The sequence below is a fragment of the Ascaphus truei genome, chromosome 3, assembly GCF_040206685.1.
Source record: "Ascaphus truei isolate aAscTru1 chromosome 3, aAscTru1.hap1, whole genome shotgun sequence".
Lineage (NCBI taxonomy): Eukaryota > Metazoa > Chordata > Amphibia > Anura > Ascaphidae > Ascaphus > Ascaphus truei.
Window position 1 is genome coordinate 386,441,963 of NC_134485.1, and position 24,508 is coordinate 386,466,470.

At 44.4% G+C, this 24,508-nt stretch overlaps 1 protein-coding gene across 5 annotated transcripts in view; it reads right to left on the reverse strand.

Annotated features, from left to right (window-relative positions):
* Nucleotides 1-24,508, reverse strand: part of DYNC2H1 (dynein cytoplasmic 2 heavy chain 1) — a 631,818-nt gene that overhangs the window by 132,210 nt on the left and 475,100 nt on the right. For 4 of the 5 annotated variants that reach the window (XM_075592400.1, XM_075592399.1, XM_075592403.1 and 1 more), the window contains one exon: nucleotides 23,724-23,840. In XM_075592400.1, the coding sequence (XP_075448515.1) occupies nucleotides 23,724-23,840 (117 nt within the window). Of the gene's footprint in view, nucleotides 1-23,723; nucleotides 23,841-24,508 lie in introns of those variants that run through there. The other variant, XM_075592402.1, reaches the window with a different exon arrangement.

The following is a 24,508-nucleotide window of genomic DNA, read 5'->3' on the forward strand; positions in this document are numbered from 1 at the left end:
GCATATTGAGTTGTAGAGGGTGTTTAGTTTGCCAAGGTGAGTTTGGCGTGCTATACCCTATACTATGTCCCCATAGTCTATAATTGGCATTAACATCTGCTGAGCTATATGCTTTCTGACTAGTTGGCTTAGGGAAGATTGATCTGTAGCTCTGTCATTGTTAGCTTTAGAAATGTAGCCTTGGTCCCAAATACCATTATTACAGTCTTGTCAGTGTTTAAATGCTGGAAATCCAGTTTTCATGTCTCGAAAAGTCAGATTGAAGTACTTGTCCAAGGTCTGAGAGGCTTGGGCTGTGTGCATATAATGTCTCATATCTGTACGTGTATGTCAATATTGAGACACACACACACACATACAAGCACATGCTCCACAAAAACCATTATTTAATAAAATGTCATCAAAAGGGAGAAAGGATAAAAATTAGGAAAGTAATAATACAGGGCATCTCAGATAGTGGGGGAGACTGCACATGTACCTGCACTGAAGGGGAACCGTCCTGGATGTTTATCTCTATGGAGTTTGGGGCTGTGTTTCCAGCAGACAGTGTGTAACTCTATATAATAAAAGCTGTAATCAACTGGTCTGAAGGCGCTGTGCTTTGGATCACTGCGAACATCCAGGGGAGACCAGTTGATTAAAGCTTTTACTATTGTAGCCAGGTCCCCCCTGTCATGGCTGACCCCCTCCTCCCTTCTCGCCAGACGCTGTGTGCGAGGGAGTGAGGGGGGGCCGGCGCGCGAGAAGAGAGATCGATCCCTGGTAGCTAGGGAAGCGAGCGGCGAGCAGGCTGGTTGCCGGGGACGCGATCGGGCCGTCGCTAAGGCCGCGATCGCGTTGCCACCGGCCCGGCGGCTCGGGAAGCAGGGCGCCGCCATGCTAGGGCTGTTGCGCATGCGCAGTAGCAGAGCACAGCGCGGGAGGCCCCAGATAGCTCGCGCATGCGCGAAGATGAGTCGGCCAGCCCCCAGGGTGCATAGGGGCAGAGACACCTGATGCCAGGGCGCCAATAGGGCTGAGGGATTTGCCAGGGAACAGATAGATACATTTCGCAGGGTTTTGCAGCTACGCAGGCAGTCAGGATCCGGACCAGCTAGGGGTAAGAGGTGGATGCAGGGGTCAGTGACCCTCTGCATAGGCCAGCAGCCCCCAAGGTCCCAGTTAGGTCCTGAGCCACCTAGTAGCTTGTGGAGCTTAGGGACAGGCCCTAGATAGGGACACTGCCCCATTATTTGGTCGAGTAGTCAGGGACACAGTGCTGAAGCCGTGCGGCCCTGCGAGGTGGGTTCTGGGCTCAGAACACCACCAAAGACCCTAAGACTAGGAGAGACATTGTTCGCGCTGGACTTTCAACCCACGCGGTGTGGAGGACAACGTCGGATCGTGCGGATTGATATCGCGGTACCCGTGGCTGGAGCCCGGGCAGGTAACCTGCAACTCACGTGCACCAACCAGGCCTATCACCAAACATAGTGGCTGCGCAGTCACACACACATATGCACAGTGGTATTTGACTCTGGGAGTGCGAGACATTTGGGTGGGGGTTACTGGACACAGGGTGGGGTCACACTGTGGGAGGTTAGCGTCCGCCGTGACGCCTAGAGGTGGTAGCGTCCGCCGTGACGCCTAGTGTGGTTAGCGTCCGCCGTGACGCCTAGTGTGGTTAGCGTCCGCCGTGACGCCCAGTGTGGTTAGCGTCCGCCGTGGCGCATGTTGATTTGTGTTGATATATGTTTGCTATGCAGTAAAGCCAGTCCTGTTTTACATTTGCTCGCTTTGTGTGGTTGTTTCCTGTGAGGGCCTCCTCCCACTCCGTTGGGATCCCTCCCAGGTGGAGGCGTTGCACCAAGAGATGTATAATATGTATGTACCCCAGGTTCCCCAAGCGGAGGCTTAGGCTCCTGAGAGCCACACAGGTTGCACAGCAGGTAGTAGCGGCTGTATTCATAGGGAATACCCGTTACACTATACAGAGCTGCACACTGTCTACTGAATGTTTTGGTCTTTGTACTCACAGTATCATTCCTGTACAGAAACATTGCCATAATGTATGGCCGTTTCGAACCTACACGATGCAGACTATTAATGTACTGTAGGCCCTGGCCTGGCACCTTTATATGGGGCTTGATTCTAAAACTATAGAATCTGTTACACATGTGTGATAATATGGACCAGGAGGGGTCTCTGTAGAGTGGAATATATTTTGTTTATGTGCCTCCAACTTGTCTTTGTCCATTATGTTTTTCTGTGTCAGTTTTTTTTTTACACGTCTGTGTGTGTGAGATGTAAGGATGAGTTTTGCTGATAGGGATTTCATCAATTCTTTCTTGACCCAACACCCATTCGCTTATTGTGTGTCTGTAGTGGCTGATAATGAATTTTAGCATCATGCCTCTTTGACCCAAAGACCAGTAAAATGTGGTTTAGCTTGGGCTAGGTATGGTTGACCTTAATTTCTATAGGTTTAAAAAGTCAGTAACCCTGCATGCACAAGAAATGCTTGAGTGACATCATTATAATATGTCTAGCAACCAATGTTAGCCTATGTACGCTATTTTGTTTAAGACCTTTGTGAGAACTGCTCTCACCAGAAGTTATTGCTTGATGCTCCTTGTGATCACATGTATTGTGTGTGGATCAATAAATTATTCAGTATATTGAACCTGTGTCGGCTCGTCTGTGTGCGAAAAAGCTGACATTCACACATGAGGTACCGAGGTTGGGTGAGATATGTTCCTACTGAGCCAGATGTTCGCATCTGACCAGTAGGGCTTGCCTGCATAAGCCCTTATTATTATTTATACTGTATATGGAACAAACTTCCTCAAACTTATGGTCTTTACCTGTATTTTTCTGTTCTGATTTATAGTATGCCACCTTTACGGTGACGGAGAAAACCAAGTAACACCACTTTAAGGGATGCATTGGAAGGGTATGCATTGGCATCTTAAAGTGAGGTATCTTAAAGTGATCATCTTTAAGTGAGAATATATAGTTAGACTATAGTTTAACTAGAGGTTGACTAAGGAAGACTGCATCTCCTGCAACTCCACTACACAAGACAACAAACGGTGAGCTATTCTGACCGCATTATGATCCCATGCTTGTTAGCCTGCACACTTAACCACCCCCCACCCCCCTTTACACCTTATTTTACTGCAGTCTCTCTCAACGCTGGCTGCACACACTGACTACTCTCACCCCACTCAACCCTCTGCAAACCCTAAATAGGCCCAAGCATTGCAATGCAGCAAAACATTTTGACAAGGAAAAGGCACACCTCTGCTGTTTAGTCTGCACACACTCACTTGGCTTCCAACAGCTTCATGCAACATAACCTACCTCTGTGATAATGAACCTGCTATGTACCTCAACTTTGTTCTTTCTCGTGGCCTCATGGAAATGTTACTCTTTCACTACAAACTCCTCCCTCCTGGCCCACACCCAACATCACCATACACCCTGGATTACTGAAAAGCCTTGCACTATCTACTGAATGTTGGTGGAGAACTCTGAAAACCAGCACACCAGCCACCGCTTACTCTAATGGCAAACATCACAAATGTACAACTTGCAAACAACTACTCAAATTTCTACTCATACTGCTACTCTCATTAGCAGGTGATATTGAACTTAACCCAGGCCCTCCCTTTTCAACTCTGTCCCATACCCTTGAGAATACCCCCTTCAAATTCCAAAAGGTCTACCTGTCGCCCGTATAAATATCCGGAGCCTGCTGCCCAAACTGGATGAACAGGGCATGATGCATTATGCATAAACCCAAAGCCATCGTTCTCACAGAAACATGGCTAACCCCTAAAATCCCCGATGCAAATATCACCATTCAGGGATACTCAATTTCTAGGAAAGATAGCGCAAAGAGAGGAGGAGGGGTGTTATTTTATATTGCAGACACCTTACAATTTACACTGTTAAATTGCCCCCCAAGCCGACACTCTTGAAATCCTAGTTGGCAAAATCTGCCTCCCCTTTTCTAAGCCTATCTTGATTGCTGGCATCTACCTCCCCCCTAAAGCCCATCTACAGTCCTTGACTGACATCCCCCAGTTTCTTGGCTCCATTTCCTCTCTGAATGAGAAGAGTGAGCTACTAGTTCTAGGGGATTTCAACTACAATTGGCTGGACCCTAAAAACAACAACATCCAGATACAACTCAAGTCACTTAACCTAACACAACTCATTTCCCAACCAACACGGACAAATCTGAAATCTCACAACCATTCCTTGCTAGACTGGATTCTCTCCTCAAATCCCAGCAGAATCTAATCCTCTGGCATCCTTCCTGACATTTTCAGTGACCATGCAATAGTGACCTGTGAAAGTAAAATTAGACCACCCCAATCAAGCCCTAAAGTTCTCCTCACTAGAACATTTAGAAACTTTAACCCACAACAGTTCTGGCTGACCTTACCAACTGTGCTTGGTACAGAATCGACTTAATTCCCGACCCTGATTCTGTGCTTGACTATTTCCAATTCGAGTTCTTAAAACTCTGTGATACCCATGCTCCACTACGCAGAATAAGAGTACGGGGGGGGGGGCACCTTCTATGGGTTACAACTGGCCTTATAGCACTCTTCCATTTCAGGGATGCCTTGTGGAATAGCTACAAAGTAACTGGCACTACCAAGGATCTCAATCACTACAGATGCATTAGCGAACATGTGCACAAGGCAAACAAGACATGCAAAACCACAATATTACTCTGACAATCTTCTCCAGAATACATCAAACCCAGTTAACTTCTGGAAGGCTATAAACAACATATTCCAGCCTTCTAACCATCAACAACCAAGTAATATCACTAAGGAGGATATTACTCTGACAAATCCCACTGACATTGCAAATGCATTCAATAACTACTTTGTGGGGTACTGCACCGACACACTTTATTCGAGCAAATACCCGGTATGTACCTGGCAGATACCTGGAATGCGCCGCTCCTCACCTCTGGCAAGCCCCGTTGCATTTGCCTTCCCAGCCTGGGTTCATGCCTGGCTGATGGGCGGCTGATCTGTTAAATGATAATGATTAGGATTTAATAGGCTGCAATGCTTCGCGTGTCTACCAGATGGCATAAATTCATGAATTGTAATGCAGTATATATATATGTACTGTGCAGTATTGCAGCCAGCGGGAATAAAATGCTTCAATCCCTGCCGGAAAATAACTCAATGCACTCGGGCAGAAAACAGTCACAAACCTCAATACACCCGGGTATACCCGAATTCGTGGGACTAGCCGAGCTCGAATAAAGTGTGTCGCCAGTGTATGCTACTAACTTATTAGCGAAACACAACCCAAACCACAAACATGAATCTTATCCTGTGAGTACCCCTATTGCCATACCCCCTCCCAACACTGCCCATAATTTTCAATTTGTCCCAGTATCCGAAGAGGAGATTGCACAAGCGCTCCTCAAATGAAAACTGAGCAGCCAATGTGCACCTGACTTACTGCAATCTAAGTTCCTAAGACTTGGTGCCCCAGCCATTGCCAAACCAATTGCTTCCATAGTAAACTCCATTCTGTCTGCAGGCCATATCCCTAAGACCTGGAAAACTGCCAGAGTTGTCCCAATCTCCAAAAGTGGGGACAAAAACAATGTCTAAAACTACAGGCCAATCTCTCTTCTCCCAATACTATCCAAAGTCATGGAAAAATGTGTTCACTCCCAATTAAGCGATTACTATACCAAGACAAATTTCCCTAGCCAATTCCAATCTGGCTTTCGCCCCAAACACTCCACAGTAACTACCCTGCTAAAAGTTTGCAATTAAATCCAGGGTGGAATGGAACAGGGACAACTCACTGGTGCAATATTCCTAGATTTTGCTAAGGCTTTTGATACTGTTGATCATGCTATCCTGCTTAACAAACTCAAGTGCTCTGGAATAGGGAAACATGCTATAATTAATTAATTTATTCCTACCGATCAGGTAGATCCCAACATGTGTCCATCTCAGACTCTAACTCCAACCCCTTGGATATCATTTGTAGTGTCCCGCAAGACTCTGTTCTGGGGCCCCTACTCTTCTCAGTGTTCATCAATGATCTTCCTACAGCTTGTAAGGGAGCTTCAATACACATGTATGCAGATGACACAATCTTATACAGATGCAGCCACGAGTATTACAGTAGAATTCTTGTCTTGGAAATTCTGGGGCAGTCTCACAGGAAATGCCTCAACATTTCTGTGAGATTCTTAATGGCCCATCGGATTAACACAGCAGGAGTCCCTGCAGTCCCATTCAGTTTGAATGGGACTGCAGGGACCCCCCGCTGTGTAAATCCAATGGGCCATTAAGAATCTCTCAGAAATGTTGAGGTAATATTGTGGCAATGTTGAGGCATTTACTGTGAGACTGCCCCAGAAGCTCCCAGAATTTCCCAGGTACAAGTGTTCTAATACTCGTGGCTGCATTTGTATGCACACAGCCCTAGTCTCTCCGACCTTGAACACATACGTCAATGTGACTTTTTGAGACTCGAAAATTGGATTTAACAAAACAAAGTGTTTTTAAACACTGACAAGACTGTAACAATGGTATTTGGGACCAAGACTACATTTTTAAAGCTTCCAGTGACTGAGCTCCAGATCAAAACCAACACTAACACCACCCTGTTACTAGTTTTAAATACTTGGGCTTATGGTTTGACTCCCACTTAACATTCGGGATACACATTGATACCCTGACATCCAAAACCTATGCCAAACTAGGTGTACTTTACAGGAACAAATCCTCCCTAAGTCTGCTGGTCAGAAAGAGTATCGCACAGCAGATGCTAATGCCAATTATTGACTATGGGGACATAGTATAAGGCTCGGCACCCCAAACCCACCTTAGCATACTTGACACCCTCTATAATTCTATATGCCGTTTTGTTCTCTAATGCAACTACAACACACATCACTGCGGAATGCTAAAATAACTAAATTGGTCATCCCTTGAGTCTAGGCGCAAAGTTCATCTTTTCTGTCTTACCTTCAAATTCTTTATGGGCAAGCTACTCACCTATCTTAACAAGCTCCGCACACCTACCACATGCAGAACTTATCATCTGAGATCTGACTCCAAAAGACTGTTCATGGTCCAAGGGCTCAACAAAGAAGCTGGCCGCTCCTCCTTCTCTTATCGTGCACCACAAAAGTGGAACAACCTACCGGAGACTGTCACAGCCACCACCAGTTTAAGTTCTTTCAAAACTAAAGCTGTCTCACATTTGAATCTGGTCTGTAACTGTTACATACGCCTCTAATATATATTATCTTTAACTGTGCATGCTATGTCTTGTATATAATGTATACCCTGTTCACTTATGTAACCATGTATTATGTGTCATCTTAACTTGAAACAAGAGGTATCTCTCAATGTATTACTTCCTGGTAAAACATTTTATAAATAAATAAATGCAGAAACCATCAAGAAAGCAAGAAGCACGTTACCTAATACTGCCGGTTTCTCCCTGCATTGTTTAAATGTCCCGGTCACATGGGTCGTGAGGCAGGAGAATTTAAACATGGCGGGGATACCAGCATCTAATAACAGGCCCTGTAACTCGGGAAGCAGGGGGTCCCCGTATCTGAAATGAATGCGATTCTGCTCCGGAGATCCCCTGCTTCAATACAGGCATACCCCGTTTTAAGTACACCCGTTTTACGTACACTCGCAAGTACGTACATTTTTTTAAATTGCACCTTACCCCCTGTGTACGTACGTGTGCTTCGCGAGTACGGACACCAGGGGGCGGCGTGCACGTGCTGCAGTGGTGTGCCCTCTCTTCCTCTCCTCGGCTCTTCCTTTACCTGGCTCCCCCGGCTCTTCCTTTCCCCCTGCTCATCCTCTCCGATCACCCACCCCCCCTCCCGGCTCTTCCGATCACCCCCCGGCTCTTCCGATCACCCCCCTCACCCCCCGGCTCCTCCGATCACCCCCTGATCCCCCCGGCTCTTCCAATCCCCCCCGGCTCTTCCGATCACCCCCCCTCAGAGCCGCGCTCTAGCTTGCGTGTGCTGCCGCTTACTGCCGTGTTGCCGCCGCTCGCAAATGCACACTGCTTGAGGTAGGGGAAGAAAGGGAGATGGGACATACAGGGGGGGTGTGTGATGTGAGGGACATGGTGGGGGCTGGGGTGATGTGGGGGACATGGTGGTGTGAGGTGATGTGAGGGACATGCAGGGGGGTGATGTGAGGGACATGCAGGTTGGGGGATGATGTGAGGGACATGCAGGGGGGTATGATGTGAAGGACATGCAGGGGATGATGATGTGAGGGACATGCAGGGGGGGATGATGTGAAGGACATGCAGGGAGGGGGGTGATGTGAGGGACATGCAGGGAGGGGGGTGATGTGAGGGACATGCAGGGAGGGGGGTGATGTGAGGGACATGCAGGGAGGGGGGTGATGTGAGGGACATGCAGGGAGGGGGTGATGTGAGGGACATGCAGGGAGTGGGGTGATGTGAGGGTCATGCAGGGGGGGTGATATGAGGGGTGCTGTAGGAGATATGATGATGATGATGATGATGATGATGATGATGATGATTTTACCCGTGCGGCTTGATTTTTAAAAAATATGTATGGGGGGGAGGAGGTCTTTTAAAAATGTATTGGGGGTCTTTTAAAAATGTATTGAGGCGGTGGGGGTCTTTTAAAAATGTATTGGCAAGGGCATTTTTAATATATATTGGCGGGGGCGGGTATTTTTATTATGTATTGCGGGGTGGGGTTACATGTATTTAGAGGGGTGGGGTTTTTTGGTATGTATTTTGTGGGGGGACTGAGTGAGTGGGGTAATTGACGGAAGGTAGGGGCGAGTGAGAGGCGGGAGAGTGAGTGAGACGGAGGGGAGAGAAATACATGGGTAGAGCGTGGGAAATAGACCTAAGGCCGCGCTTATAGTGCCGGTGACGCTGACGTCATGCTGCGGTTGCTGGAAAAATCAAATTGAAGTGACTTCCAGTGATCGCAACCAAGCCGTCGCGCCGTCCTGTCGCTCCAACTATAAGCGCACGCAACGACGTCAATACATTTGTTTTGATGCGACGTCGCCAGCACTATACGCGCGGCCTAATATGTGTCAGCCAGATAGGGGTTCCCCGAGATTTTTCGAAATACTTCAAGGGTTCCTCCAAACAAAAAAGGTTGGGAATCACTGATATAGAGGCTGTGAAATTCATCACTGTAAGCCAAGCTGGTTGATATTTGGTTACTGCTATAGGGGGAATTAGGGTCCTCCTTGTTCTTGCTGCACCCGGCATTTAGTCATTTGTTATTCCAATTTTGAGTGCTGTTTATCGCTTTTTGTTTTGTGTTACAGTAAAATACTGTACAGTAGAAGACATGCCCTCTCCTTCATCCTTCCTACATAATTTTTACATAATTTTCCATTCATCCATTTTGAATCTGCCAGCTCTAGTAAGAAAAAAATCAGCTGACATTAAAGATTTTCTTTCTATAAAGTATTTATTTTGGTTACAAATGCATTATTTACATCAGTTATGCATGCATATGATGTTTGCAGTACAGTACATGCATCGTAAAGTGGAAAAAAAAAAGTAGTGCTTCACTTTAAGTACATTTTCGCTTTACATACATGCTCCGGTCCCATTGCGTATGTGTGGGGTATGCCGGCACTGTGTTATTAAAATAAAATAAAAGCCACACAATCGCATATTAGAGGCACGCGGGGAGAGCGACTGATTCAGTCTTGCTCTTAGTGTGCGCCTCTTAGATAGATGCAGCCCGGTAGGATTGACACAGTGCGAGTCCCATTCAGACGCAGGGACCCCCGTGTGTTAATTCTGATGGGCCATTAGAGCCTGCTATGGACTGTCCTGTGGAGTGTCCTCGCTTTTGCACACTTTGTTCCTTCCCATGTATAGAGAGAAACTAGGGCGGAGATGTAAGGAGGGGCAGGAGAGTGTATTTTGTGAGTGATACAGAGTTTAATTGAAAGCCAGAGAGTGATTCCAGCAGGAGAGACGTTGAGAAAGATTTAGGAGAGAGTAAAGTGATTCTAGCAGCAGAGTTTAAGATAGATTGTAGGGGAGACGGGTGAGTGGCAGAAAGGCCGCACAGTCGAAGGTTACAATAGTCGAGACGGGAGAGAATAAAGGCTTGCATTAGAGTCCCAGGACAGATCCTTACGGTACAGTCACAGAGATCTCGACAGATGAGGAGGAGGTGTTAGTAAACGAAACACTGAAAGTACGTTGAGAGATGTAAGAGTAAATCCAAGATAAAGCAATGTTATGGATACCAAGAGTATGGATTATGTGAAGGAGAAGAGGGTGGTCCACAGTATCAAAAGCTGCAGAGAGGTCGAGTAATATGAGTCAAGTGTAATGACCTTTGTGTTTTGCTGCATGGGGTCATTAGTTATTTTGGTGAAGGCTGTTTCAGTGGAGTTAGCAGTGCGGAAGTCAGATTGTAGGGGGTCTAGGAGACAGTAGGTGGTGAGAAAATGGAGCAAGCGAGAGAACACAAGGCGTTCAAGGCAAACGCAGAAGGGAAACAGGGCGATAATTAGAGAGACAGAAAAGGTCAAGTTCGCTGTTTTCGAGTAAAGGTGTAACTGTTGCCTGCTTCAAGGAGGCGGGAAAGGCACCAGAGTAGAGGGGGAGTTGAAAATATGTGTGATTATTTGACATAGATTGAAGGGAAAAAGGTGACACACAGAGGAGCACAATCTGATAAATGTATAATATGTGTGCCACGTATTCCCTGCCTATATCCTCCTTTTGATGTTCCTAAAATCCCTAGCTGAGGTAAATACTGGAGCAAAGACATTCATGCCTAGAGGCGCAAGATGGTAATGATGTTCTTAGCATCAATTGTGCTCCAAAATTGCTTTACTGCATGGCTGTTTTATCTCTGAAGTTAGGTCAAAAAAAATATTACTTTGGTGACCAAACAAATTCAGTTAAGAGGGAAAGTGTCTGTATCCAAGTATTTCTAAATAATTTTTGAAAGTCTGAGAATGGTCCTTTGTTTGCACTACTGATTGGAACACTGAAGGAAAGTATGGTGATCTGGTCAGTTTATAGTTGTATCTTCCTCTGTGATTATTGGCGCAATCCTACCTTAAACCAAAAGTACTGATGGCAGTGACAGGTTTAAGGGGATAAATATGGGTGTTTAACACATATCAATAGTGGCCAATAACTTACCCTAAAAAGTATATTTAATAAATATTTTAACATTAGTTTCTTAACATGGTCAGCTGAGATTTGGGAAGTGTTTGTTTTTTCTTTGGCTTCTCCTTTTTTTGTCTGATGTTAGTGTGTTAAACAAGAGGCAAACCCACCATCTCTCTCATTTGGGTCTACTGCAGGGCTGGCCAACTACTGTACACTCCTCAAGGGCCACCAAAAGGTCAGGTTTTAAGGCTATCCCTGCTTCTGCACAGGTGCCGCAGTCTTTGACGGAACCACTGATTGTGCTACCTGTGCTGACGCAGGGATATCCTGAAAGCCTGACCCGTTGGTGAGTCTTGAGGAATGGAGCTGCCCACCCCATGTCTATGGCTCCCTTATAAAAAATAAGGTGGGACAAGGGGAGAGGAAACACTTTATTTACAAACACTCCCCCAAATTAGAGGTACAGAAGACACATTGATTACACTTTCTGCTTTAAAATAGTTACAATTGTTTAAAGACAAAAATTAGATTGTTAAATTCTTAAAACAAAATGTTATTTCTAAATCAACTATCAGGGATTGCACTTTCACGTAATTTGATTTATGGAAACTCACAACATGTCTGAATTGTATTTAAATAGGACAATAATTGGAATAAATATGGTCGAGATAAGAATGGTAAATTCCAAACAAAAATGCAAGTTCCATTGTTGAGCATTAGCTTTAAAAAAATTATAATTAATGACGATATTTAAAAAAAGGCTCCAATTTACTTTATTTTTCTAATTTTAAATTATTGCACTGCTCAAAACAGATTGGGTTAAATTGAGAAATGTGTCAGATTATACAATATATAGAGGTGATAAATATAAGATCATTGGTTTTTTTTTGGTTTTTTTTAATAGATGTGTTCTAAAGTTGTAAGTTGTCTTACTGTATCTGTGCCCAAAAAATAAAGTGTGTGCAATGACATTACAAGCACTTATTTCAAATATAATTAACAAAGTCTGACACTCATTATAGAGGAAGATACGGCAAAGCAATTCAGGATAAACAGGTCAGCACACTTTCAATTATATTATGCAAAAAAAGATAAATTGGCTAACAAATTTTGAACAAAAACACAAAAGTAGCAGAGAACATGCCCCATGGTTTAAAAGACATTGTATAATTTCATTGGCAATATAATTATTCTAACTACTGTAGCACTGTCTCTTTTACAGAAACTTGTGTTTTCATTCTGTTGATGTACTGTATAATGCAGCAAGAAAGATTTAGTGACCATTAGTGAAGATTTCAACTCTTATCTGTAATTGCTTTGGTAGACATTTTTAGTTACAAACTGTGTGGGTTGTGGTATCTACAAGTGACATTCCACATCAAAGCCTTTATGAAAGTCTTTCAGCCTGCCCTTGTCTGTAAGCAATCTGGCCCCTATTTAATATAGTGTGAAGAAAGGTCATACTTCCATTTAAAAGAAAATGAAACAATATAAAGAAGCAGTGCAATGTAGCGCTCAGATATTTCTCCCCCTCCCCCCGAGTTTAAACTTGTGAAAGAAGAAAATTTAAAACAACTTACCGTAATTTTCTTTTCCTGGAACCATGGCAGTGGGCACCTTTGGGTTAATCCCTTCTCACTCAAGGTAGGACAGGAAGTAGACTTTTGCAGGTAGGCCATATAAGGCCCCTCCCTCTACCTGCACCTTAGTCTTATGATTCTTCCATAGCTGAAAAATATAACTGATAGGCATTAGACATTCACAGGGAGGGTAACTATGTGCCCACTGCCATGGTTCCAGGAAAAGAAAATTACGGTAAGTTGTTTTAAATTTTCTTCTTTCCTGATCACCCTGGCAGTGGGCACCTTTGGGACATACCCCAGCAGTGACAAATTTAGGGAGGGATACATAAGAAATAAACCACCAGTTAATGCCTTTATCAGTTTGATCTTTATTAATTCACTTAACACTTTATTTCACCACAGATTGTAGAACTCTACGCCCAAAGCTTGCGTCAGCTGATGATTGTACGTCTAGTCTGTAGTATTTCAAGAATGTATTGAATGAGGACCAGACCACTGCTTTGCATATCTGTCCTGGTGTGGCTTGGGCTTTAAATGTCCATGATGTAGACATGGCCCTTGTAGAATGAGCTTTAATGTTCAAAGGTTTATCTTGTCCTTTGCTTTCATAAGCTTTTTTAATACAAGACACTATCCACTGGGAAATTGTTGTCTTAGATGTTGCTTGACCCTTCTTTGGTCCCTCTGGTATGATGAATAGTCTGTCTGATTTTCTGACATCTCGCATCCTTTCCATGTATACTTTTAGGCATCTCACAACATCTAGTTTGTGTATCGTCTTTCTTGTTCTTTGGATCTGGACAGAATGACGGGATCACGATTTTCTGATTCATATGGAACTGTGATACGACCTTTGGCAGGAATTGATGCTCTGGTCTGAGAACTGCCTTGACTTGATGTATGACTAGGAATGGTTCCTTGGCTGATAGTGCCTGTAGTTCTCCCACTCTCCTTGCTGAGGTGATTGCGATTAAGAACGCCATCTTCCATGATAACCATCTGTCACGCTGTGCAGCCCATAGACCAGGCCAGTCCCCTGTACTGAGGTGGGATGTTGAATATACACACCGACAGCAGAGGGAGCGGGTCCGGGATGTGGTTGTAGCGTGGCCAGGCCTGGGTTAAGATTTAGAATAGTCGTTGTACTTGCCGAGTTCAGGAGTATAGAGAGTTCCGTAGTTTAAATCCGTTTCCGTGTCCAAGGGTCTGAGAGGTAAGAATCGTGATGGGTAAGCTGAAGTCGGGAGCCAGAGGGGTAAGTCAGACAAGCCGGTTCAAATCTGTAGGAGAAAAGACAAACAGGAGCACGACACAGTTTCCAGGCTACACAGGAAGCAAGGAGCTATGCAGAGCAAGGAAGTGAAGTCACAGCCGGATATTTAAAGCGACAGTGACCAATCCGAACGAGGGGCATGGCGGAGGCGTGTCGAGGAGCTGCTCGTGAATGGCTGAGAGACCAGGAAATAGTAGAGCCCAGCTGAGGGTCTGTAACACCAGTGCCAGAATCCAAGATGGCGACGGCAGAGTTCAAGGTATGCACTGGGCGGCGGCATGGGTAGCGACGGGGGGAGGGTCAGCAGCCGCTGCAGTACTGGTAGTGGGTAAGGAGGGGTCACGCCGCAAGGGACGTGGCCCCCGATTCCTTACACCATCTTAACCCTATCTCTTGTATAGGTTCGAACGGAGGTGCCATTAGTACATCCAATACTAGTGACAAGTCCCATGTCGGTACTCTGTTTTTGATTTGAGGTCTAAGTCTTTTGACTGCCTGCAAAAAACGGATGATTAATCTTTCCATTGCCAGATTTCTTTCCAATAAGGCTGATAGTGCAGACACCTGTACTTTCAAGGAGCTGAGGCTGAGACCTTTCTCAAATCCCTTTTGCAAGAACTCCACTATTGACACAATTCTTGGTGAGAAGAAATTTTGTTTTTCTTTTGTGCACCAATCCCGGAAACAAAGCCAGATTCTATGGTATACTTTTGATGTGGATCCCTTTCTTGCGTGTAATAGGGTCTGGATTGTTTTGTCTGAACAACCTTTGAGTCTCAATGTTTCCCGCTCAATCGCCATGCCGTCAAGGACCATTGTTTGGCGTTCGGATGACATATTGGCCCCTGTCGCTCAGTCCTTTGCGATCTGGTATGTGCCATGGTGTATCCACTGCCATATTTACCAAGTGTATGAACCAAGGCCTTCTTGGCCAGAATGGTGCTACCAATATCACTTCCGCTTGGTCTTCCCTTATTTTCCTGATTGTTTTCGGAATTAGGGGAATTGGAGGGAACAGGTATGCCAACTTGAAATCCCATTTGCAGCTGAGAGCATCTGTGCTTTTTGCGCTTGGATGGAACTGCCTTGCACAGTAGTTCTTTACCTTGCGGTTCTGATGTGTCGCCATGAGATCTATGTCTGGCTGACCCCATCGCTCTACCAGCTCTTGAAACACCTGTGTGTCTAATGCCCATTCTCCTGGGTGTATAATGTTGCGACTTAGAAAGTCTGCTGTGACATTTTCCAGTCCTGGGATGTGTACGGCTGTAATTTCTGATAAGTGGCCCTCTGCCCAAGAGAGGATTTCTGTTGTGAGTTTCATCAGCTTTCTGCTTCTGGTTCCCCCTTGTTTGGCTATATACTTTACAACCGACCTGTTGTCCGATTTTATCTTTATATTGCCATCTTTTATTTGGTATTGGAAAGCTTCCAGGGCCCTTTGTACTGCTTTTAGTTCAAGCAGATTTGATGGAAAATGCTTTTCCTGGTTTGTCCAGGTTCCTTGCACCAGTGTTTCTCCCATTTGGGCACCCCAACCTGCGTTGCTCGCATCTGTTGTGATTCTTTCCCACTTTACTGGGTGTAGTGTTCGTCCTTTCCCCAGATTTCGGGTATCTTGCCACCACTTTAATTCCTCTTTTGTGTGTGGGTGTAACCAGATACTTTGTCTTGTATTTTTGTGGTTCCCGTTCCATTGTTGTAAAAAATTGTTTTGTAACGGTCTCATATGAAGCGCTGCCCATTTTATGACGCTTAGTGTTGAGAGAAATTTTCCTAGAAGCTTCATGCATTATTCTGCTGAAGTTCTGGTTGCTTTCCTGAGTTTCTTTGTTTGCATTGCTATGTCTTGTCTCTTTGTGACTGACAACCTCACCTCTCCTTTTGCTGTGTCGCATTCCACCCCCAAAAACCTTAGTAGTTGAGTGGGTGACTCTTGTCTCTGTTTATTAACCAACCGTGTTGTTCCAAGAAGGTTATGACCATCTCCTGGTCTTGTTCTAGTTTCTCCCGACTTTTTGATTTTACAAAGATGTCGTCCAGGTATGGGTATATTTCTACCCCTCTTTTTCTCATTTCTGCCACTAATGGGGCTAGAACTTTTGTAAATGTCCTTGGAGAGGTCGCCAGACCGAAGGGCAGTGCTGTGTACTGATAATGATGTTTGTTCACTGCGAACCTTAGAAATCTTTGGTGTCCCTTTGATATGGGCACATGTAAATAAGCGTCCCTTAAGTCTATCGACACCATCCAGTCTCCTGGTTGTACCTCCTGAATGATCAGGTTCAATGATACCATCTTGAATTTTCTTATTTTCAAGAATGAATTTACCTTTCTTAGGTGTAGGATTTGCAGAAGGTACAGGAAAAACGGCGGTGCATCTGCTGCTGCTGAAGATAAATTGTAACCACAAACTGCAAACTGCAAGAAACTAGGTGCAAAAATTTATTTGGGGCATATTAAAAACAGCCAAAAGGTCACTCTGACGCATTTCACGTGGTATCCCACGCTTTGATAGAGCGTGGGATACCATGTGAAATGCGTCAGAGTGACCTTTTGGCTGTTTTTAATATGCCCCAAATAAATTTTTGCACCTAGTTTCTTGCAGTTTGCAGTTTGCAGTTTGCGGTTACAATTTATCTTCAGCAGCAGCAGATGCACCGCCATTTTTCCTGTACCTTCTACATTTACTCCTGGGTAGGAGCACACCGACAGGACCAGGATATCCCTCAAGGTCAGCAGTGAGTAATTCATTTACTTCATTTATGTGATCAGTCCTTCACATTGCCCAGACTACCGCACAAGATTTACCTATACAGGCTAGTGGCAAGCATATGGGAGTGTGTTTATTGTTGGACTATTTGGATTCTTGAGTCTCATGAACTGTCTCATGCAATGAAGATGTTGATATATTATAAATAAGGCATATGTCTGCTCCTGGTTAGCATCACAAGAGGGGGTTTCCCCTCCCCTTTCCTTAGGTGTAGGATTGCTCAGTAATCTCCTGAAGGTTTTTGTACTAGAAATATTCTGGAATAAATTCCACTTCCTCTGTCTTCCTGAGGTACCTTCATTATTACTTCTGCTTGTAATAACTTTTTAAAAACTGCATTCATTTGCCTTCTTTTTGCCTTGGACTGTACACGTTGTTAGGCCTATATTTCTTCTTGGCATTTCTTTGAACTCTATACTGTACCCCCGACGAATGGTTTCTAATATCCAATTGTCCTGTATTGTTTGGGCCCATGTTGCAGAAAACTGCGTCAGTCTTCCTCCTACTGGCAACTGCTGGGCCCTTTGACCTTCATGTGAATTTGTTCTTGGCAAATGATCCTCTTCCTCTGGCGCCTCGAAAAAGCCGGTTCTGACCACCTCTCCATGTTGTTTGCCTTGGAAATTATCTGCCAGGTCTATATGTTTTTGCCTCCTTATACTGATTTCTATTAGACTGCTGGAAACCGAATCTTCTGATCCTGTTTTCCTGGGGCAAAAAAGTACTCTTACCTCCTGATGCTTTCGTTATTATAGCATCCAGTTTGTTGCCGAACAGGAATTCACCTTCAAACGGTAATCCGCATAAGCTATTCTTTGACGCGGTGTCCGCCATCCATTATCTGAGCCATAATGCCCTTCTTGCTGATACCGCTAAAGCCATAGATTTAGCTGCTAATTTGACCGCATCCAAAGAAGCTTCTGCTATGTAGTCTGTCGCCCATTTTACTTCAGACAGCGCCTTCAGGATAGAACTTCTTTTTACACCCTTGTCTAGTGCCTCTTCTATGTTGGCAATCCAAACACGCATAGCCCTTGCTGCCGATGTAGTTGTTATGGCTGGTTTGCAGGCTGTTCCTGCTGTGACGTATGCTTTTTTCAATACGTAATCCATCTTCCTATCCATAGTGTCCTTCAATGATGCAGATTCTTCTATTGGGATTGTGGTCTTTTTTACTATTCTGGATATAGCAGTATCCACCTTTGGGCTGACATCCCAAAATTTGACCTCATCTTGTGGAAATGGATACATCTTCCCAAATCTTTTAGGTGTAAATACTTTACGTCCGGTCGCGCCAGTTCTGCTTGAATGAGGTCCTTGATCACCTGATATATAGGAAAAACTCTACTTTTTCTCTGTCTTGACCCAAAGAGTTTATCTTTCTTGTGTGTCAATTCCTCAGTATCTTCTAATTCTAAAGCCTGTCTCATGGCTTTGATGAGTGGATCCACCATTTCTACATCAAATTCAGATTCCTCCTCCTGAATATCCTGATCTGATGAATCCAATTCACCCTCTGACACCTGAAAACATTCTATGTCAGATTCATCTGATGGAAAACCTTTTCCCTTATCCAGACTGGTTTGGGATCTTGATCTTTTTTGCGCAGGGTTAACTGCTTGCTGAACAGCCGCATCTACACTCTGTTTAACTGCCTCCTTCATTAGCCCAAGGAAAGTGCTCATTTGCTCGTTGGAATCCTCTGCTGCTGCTTTAAGACAATCTTTACACAGCTTCTTTCCTATCAGAGCTGTTTTCTCGCATGCAGTGCACCATTTACTTTTCTTAGTAACTTTCCTCTTATGTTGCAGGGATTCCCCAGTACCCTTTGAAGATTCTACTTCCGGGAGGGTAACCACCGAGCTATTTTAATAAAAACAAAATAAATACTAAGTATACACCCTAATGTATATAGATCCTCTCTCTTCCCATGTAGTACTAAAACTAAGGACTCACCTAGTCTTGGGAACTGAAACTTTAGGAGTCTCCATCTTAGCTTCCATATCCAGCACTTGGCTTCTCCCTGCTGAGCGTTCCATGCTGCAGTTTTCTCCTCAGAAACACACACAGTGTCTCTGTCGCTCCTCTGACGGCACACCTCGTGCACGCCTTGCGTGTCTGTGCACGGCTTGCGTGTCTGTGCACACATCCACCGGCCGGAACGTGACGCACGCGCTCCCGTGTACTGTTCCTATTACCGCAGCGTTCCAGACGCTATTGCTGTGAATCTGAGCCTTCGGCTCGCGGCTGCAGCTGCTAACCCCCCCCCCCTTTTTGTGCCGGGTTCCTGGGGTTTCTTTACTGAGGCGTTTCCAAACGCCAGTGCCGTAGTATGCGTCTACACGACTCGCGGCTGCAGCTGCTCCCCCCCGCGTGTGTATCGGGTACCTGGGGGTTCCCCCGACTCCTGGGGGTCTCCGTCTTGCCACCCGCATGGGCGCGTCGACCGGAACAGAGAGGTGGAGGTCCCTGGATCGCTGCACAAGGTGAGTCCTTTACAAAATAAAAAATCCTACTCCTAGCTGTGAGGACAGGAAAAAGACTAAGGTGCAGGTAGAGGGAGGGACTTATATGGCCTACCTGCAAAAGTCTATTTCCTGTCCTACCTAGAGTGAGAAGGGATTAACCCAAAGGTGCCCACTGCCAGGGTGATCAAGAAAAATTAATATGTACAGTATAGCTTTATTGTAAGAAACTCTAAATTCAAGAATGTCAGTTACTTAAGTTTATCTAATTGACTAAAAATGACACCATCAGTGTCAAATTTTCCATTACCCAGGCCAAAGACGGCAAAACTTGGGGGCGGCAAAAATGTCCGCCCCCATTTTTATTTGCCGCGCTCTAGTGCCTATCGGACCTAATAGGAAGGGACGTATTTACCTGTGCCGGCTGCCTCCCTGCTTCTCCTTCAAAATCGGGCGTCAAATGACGCCGCAGACGTAACAAACGATGTCACACGGCATCTCATTGCCATGGAAACCATGATGTTGCGACATTAAATTACGTTATGGTGTTGAGTTACCATGGTAACGCCACGTGTCATTTGATGTTGGATTCTGAAGAAGCAGTGCGGCAGTCGGCACATGTGGCAGACAGGCAAGTGCCTAAGGCTAAGGCCCCGGTCACGTCGCTCTAATGCGCGCCCGCGCTTTTGGCTTTGCGTTCCGGCGATTCCCCGGTCTGCAGCTCACTGCAGGAGCAGAGACCGGGGGGGGCGTGGCGGAGGAGTGACGGGGGCCTCTAAGTTAGTGTAATGCAACATTCTTTATTTATTTCATGAATTGGATCCCACCACATTCTACTATATTTTCTGAACAGTACTCAACTCCAAATTCAAAACCTCTGAAATAAACTTCTCAACATTTCCGAAATAAATTATTTACTTATGATTTACCTTCAATATACCCATACTGAATTCCATGTTATCTTCTGTAAAAAAATAAATGCTATTTTATATTTTCCTTAACATTTTTATGTGAAAAAGCTTTCGAAGAATTCAAACATACTGTATGCAACTCTGGGAGAGAAAAAAAGATGTACATTTAAATGTGATATTATATTTTGATATAGTATGCATTTTATGGTAATAAGAAAAAGGCATAGCTAAGGAGGAAGAAACCCTTATACTTTATGATGTTGCACAAAAAGGATGTTTCTAAAAAAAATGTTCTGCACTTCATATCTTATTATCTTTTAGTTGTATAGCGTTAATATATTCCGCATACAGCCCTTCTCCCTATATAAACTCCGAGAAAACACGTGTAGCATCATTGGTGGTATGCTAAGTTATTTTAGTGGGTTCCTGTTTCCTATCCTTGTGCAGACCTTTAGTATAATGTTGCCAGTATAATGTTGCAAGTCACAGACAGGTGCCCGGCCACTCCCTGTTTCCAGAATGTGCAGGAAGGGTCACCAGATGGAAGGTGGTTCAGCATAGGCTGAGCCTTGCTTTATTGTGCCGTTGCAGGGGTAAGTATAGTGATGTCACTTGAAATATATAAGCTAGGGTTGGAACATTTCCCCCTCAGATCTTAGTGGACCCATGTGAGGAGTAAGTACCTCAGGGTCTAATAGTTCTGTAGTTCAGGGTAAGTTCCATCTTTCTTGTTTTGTAAAGCAGGAAAGTATCCCAGCGTAAGAGGCCTATATATAGTCTGTGGGAACTGGTCCCTACCACAACAGAGCCTTGAGTCTTTGTTACAGGTTCTCATCAAGGGGAAACTGGAGGTATTGTTAGGGAATTATTTAGGGAAGGCCCTTGTTCTGTTCCCAGTAGTAAGGTGGAAAGCTTGAAAAAGAGATGACTCCTGCTCAGATTACCTATTGTGGTGGATGTATGTTCACATATGTCTATGATGTAACAAGCAGTTACCGGGTATCTGCCTGAAAACTAGTCCTGTTGATATCTAAGGATTGCTTTGCCGTGTTCAAATAAATCAATAGAAAAGTTCCTGACACCCACTCTTATGATTTGTCACCACAGCAGCCCTGCACAAAGTCCAGCACCCAGAGGAATAAGGTAACCGAACCGCTGAGCATTACCTACACCAGGGGTGGGCAAACTGGGGGGCGCAGTGGTTACAGAGGCCCTACACTCTACCCGAAGACATTTAAATTAAATGCCGGGAGATTGTGCAAGGCCTCTGCAACTTCCCTTACCTTGTCTTGGGCGACGCGTTGCCATGGCCCCACGGCCAAAGATAAGGTAAGGGGGGGGGGCACGTGAGCAGGCAGGGGTGCGCAGGGGGAAAGGTTTGCGCACCCATGACCTACACCAACACAAAGACACAGAAGAGGGGCCACACAAATAGGTCTGTGCTGGCCTGGCGTAGAGGTTTTACACAAAGATGATGAAGAATCACAACAGATATGCACAACTGCTACAACTCTCCTCAGATATTCAGAATTATATGACTGACCTACACAATCATGAAATAAAAACACACACCCATATTCAGCTCATGCTGTATGACACCTATCACAAGAAAGGTGTAGTTCCACTTTAGAGAACACATTGAAAGCACACAACATTGCAACAGTTTCTGCTATTTTTGATGCTACTGTATGATGTGTTTATCAGAGAAGACCATTTAATTAAAATGTAAAAAAAAAATAAACTCTGGGCAGCACAATAACACATATTACAGAGTGCTCCTTTGACACTGCTTCTTTCAGTAACTGGTTAGAAGGCACATCAAGAATTAATGGGTCTGAACACAATCACCCATTAAAAGTTGTACCCTTCTCTGTATATGCAGCATATTTAAGTACAGTAATTTGGCAACATCAATGGCCAAGAATAAGGGTGCGGACATAGTGCACCCGAAAGCGTGTGGCATGAACAAATTAATTTAAGTGCACCAGTCCGGCCATGCTGTGCGCTATGCGACGCGCTCGGCAGGATTTTGAAGAGACTTTTTTTTATTTTTCGCGCAACGGCAGTGTTATGTGAGTGTTTCAACAGATGAGGGCGAACTAGCCTGTTGACATCACGGCCACGCCTCCCCATCGCACGCGTGAACGGAGTCCACAAATCACTCAGACGACAGGCATGCGTGCACGCGCGCGCCTAACCTTTTGGGAGAGTTTGCTATTTAGTAGCTCAATTCTCTTTGGTCGTAATTATACTTTCGGCACGCACCAAAACAGTGAAAACAAAATTAAACTAAACATATACTAAGCGCTCAACCTATTGTCATTTTGTTAAAAATAATGGTTGTTTTCAATTGAGCGCCCAGATAGTGCGTGCGACCGTGCCCGACACTTTCAAGGGCGAAAATATTCAACAGACATCTGAAATTAATCTTGCCGTGCGACGGCCACGTCACATGGGCGGTTCAGCCAATGAGGGCGAACCGCTCTCGTATGAAGTCATGGCCATGCCTCCGTCGCATAGAGCTGTTACGACGCGTGCACTGCCGGCTCTACTATAAACGAGGCCTTAAGGAAATAAGAGCTTCTGTGGCAGCCCCGCAATCACTTGTTGCTTTGTCAAAATCATTGTGAGTCAATTACGTTTGTGTGATTAAGTGAGCAGTCTTTTTATGGTTTAAAGAACATTTTTTTTTTGTTATTTTTATCATAGAGCGTGTGCCTTTCATTTTTTCTTTTCAAACAATCTTTATGGATGTGGTCCATCCAGGAGGGGGGGAAGCGGGTTTGTGGGGAGACGTGAGAGAGATGGTGAGGGGAATGAAAGGGTGGGTGAAAGAGATAGGGGGGAAGGATAGAGGGGGAGATAGAGATCGGGGAAGAAGATATGAGTGAAGGGTGAGAGGAGAGGATCCTACCTGCTGCCTTGGAAGATTAATGGGGCCTGCAGATATGCCTGCTGGAGGGTACCCATGGAGGTGCCTGTCAGGGGAGCCTCCCTTTCACCGGCCTACAGTATGCTGCCTCAGACAGGCAGTTGCAGAGACACCCTCCTTGCAGGCCCTCTATGCAACATCTTATTTTCGTGTTGCTGGCAGCTTTACTCACTGGGCCATGGGCAGGAGTTCCAGCTGTCCTCCCCAGTCGGTGGCCCTATACAGCATACAGTACCTGAGCACTAATAGATCTTGTTTGTCAGATTAATATTAACCACCACCAAGAACAGTGCCTAAATGTAAATAAAGTCAACTAAGATAGATGAGACAACAACATTGGCAGTATCTAAATGAATAGTGTGTTAAATCTAAAAACAATAAGCCTTGATATAAAGGAAAACACTGTCTTATTTAGGATTTACAAGATTACACTTTTGTCCGAGTTCTAATGATATACAGTAATAGACATGTATTTCTATAGGATTTCACCACCTACTTAAAGAGTGCTCATCTCATTTCTATGAAAACTGCCTTTTCTGATTACTACTAGAGACATTTCAATACATTAAAAAAAATATCTTCAGATGTTTCTGTCTAATTATTTTCAATTACTATGATCTTACCTGATTCAGTTTCTTCCATAGACTAAGGACAGGAGATAGCTCATTAGCCCACAACTCCCTGTCAAACTTGGAACCAGCAGTCACCAACCTGCTAAGAATCCGCAGCTGTGATATAACCTAAAAGACAGGAGTACATGGATTTAGGGTGTTAATAAATGCACAATGTTCTAACACAGAAGTTTCCATTTTATGATGTTCGATTAGGATTTTCCTACAGTATGTGTTTCAAGCCACATTAACACTTATGCAGTGAATGTATTAATAAATTATACAGTATAGTCAATTTATATATGAGAAACACACACACACATATATATATATATATACACACACGCACACACACTGTATATATATGAAAGAAAATATTACAACATATATCAGCATATTGCATACAACAGGGCTTATGGAGAATCATATTCTAATAGGATCAGAGCCATCAGCTACTGTATACACAAATGACAAATACCAAAAAACTGGTAAAAAGACAGAAATCATTCAATGAGCAGTTAGATTACATTAAGGAAATCTGGGATTGTGAAAAGGCGGATGTTCCTCATTTGGGAATTTTTCAGAACTTGTCAAACGTTTTACCCAAGAGAATTGTTTCTGTGGAACAGGAATAATAAACTGTCTTTTGAAGTAGATACTGGATCTGCACCTGGATAAACATTCCAGTAAAATGCAAGAAGTGAGGGAAATTGACAAACAAAAGGTTTGTTTACTTCACACCCTGATAAGGGAGAGTTCAGAGAAGGTAATTATGATCATAATTCTTGTGCACTTGT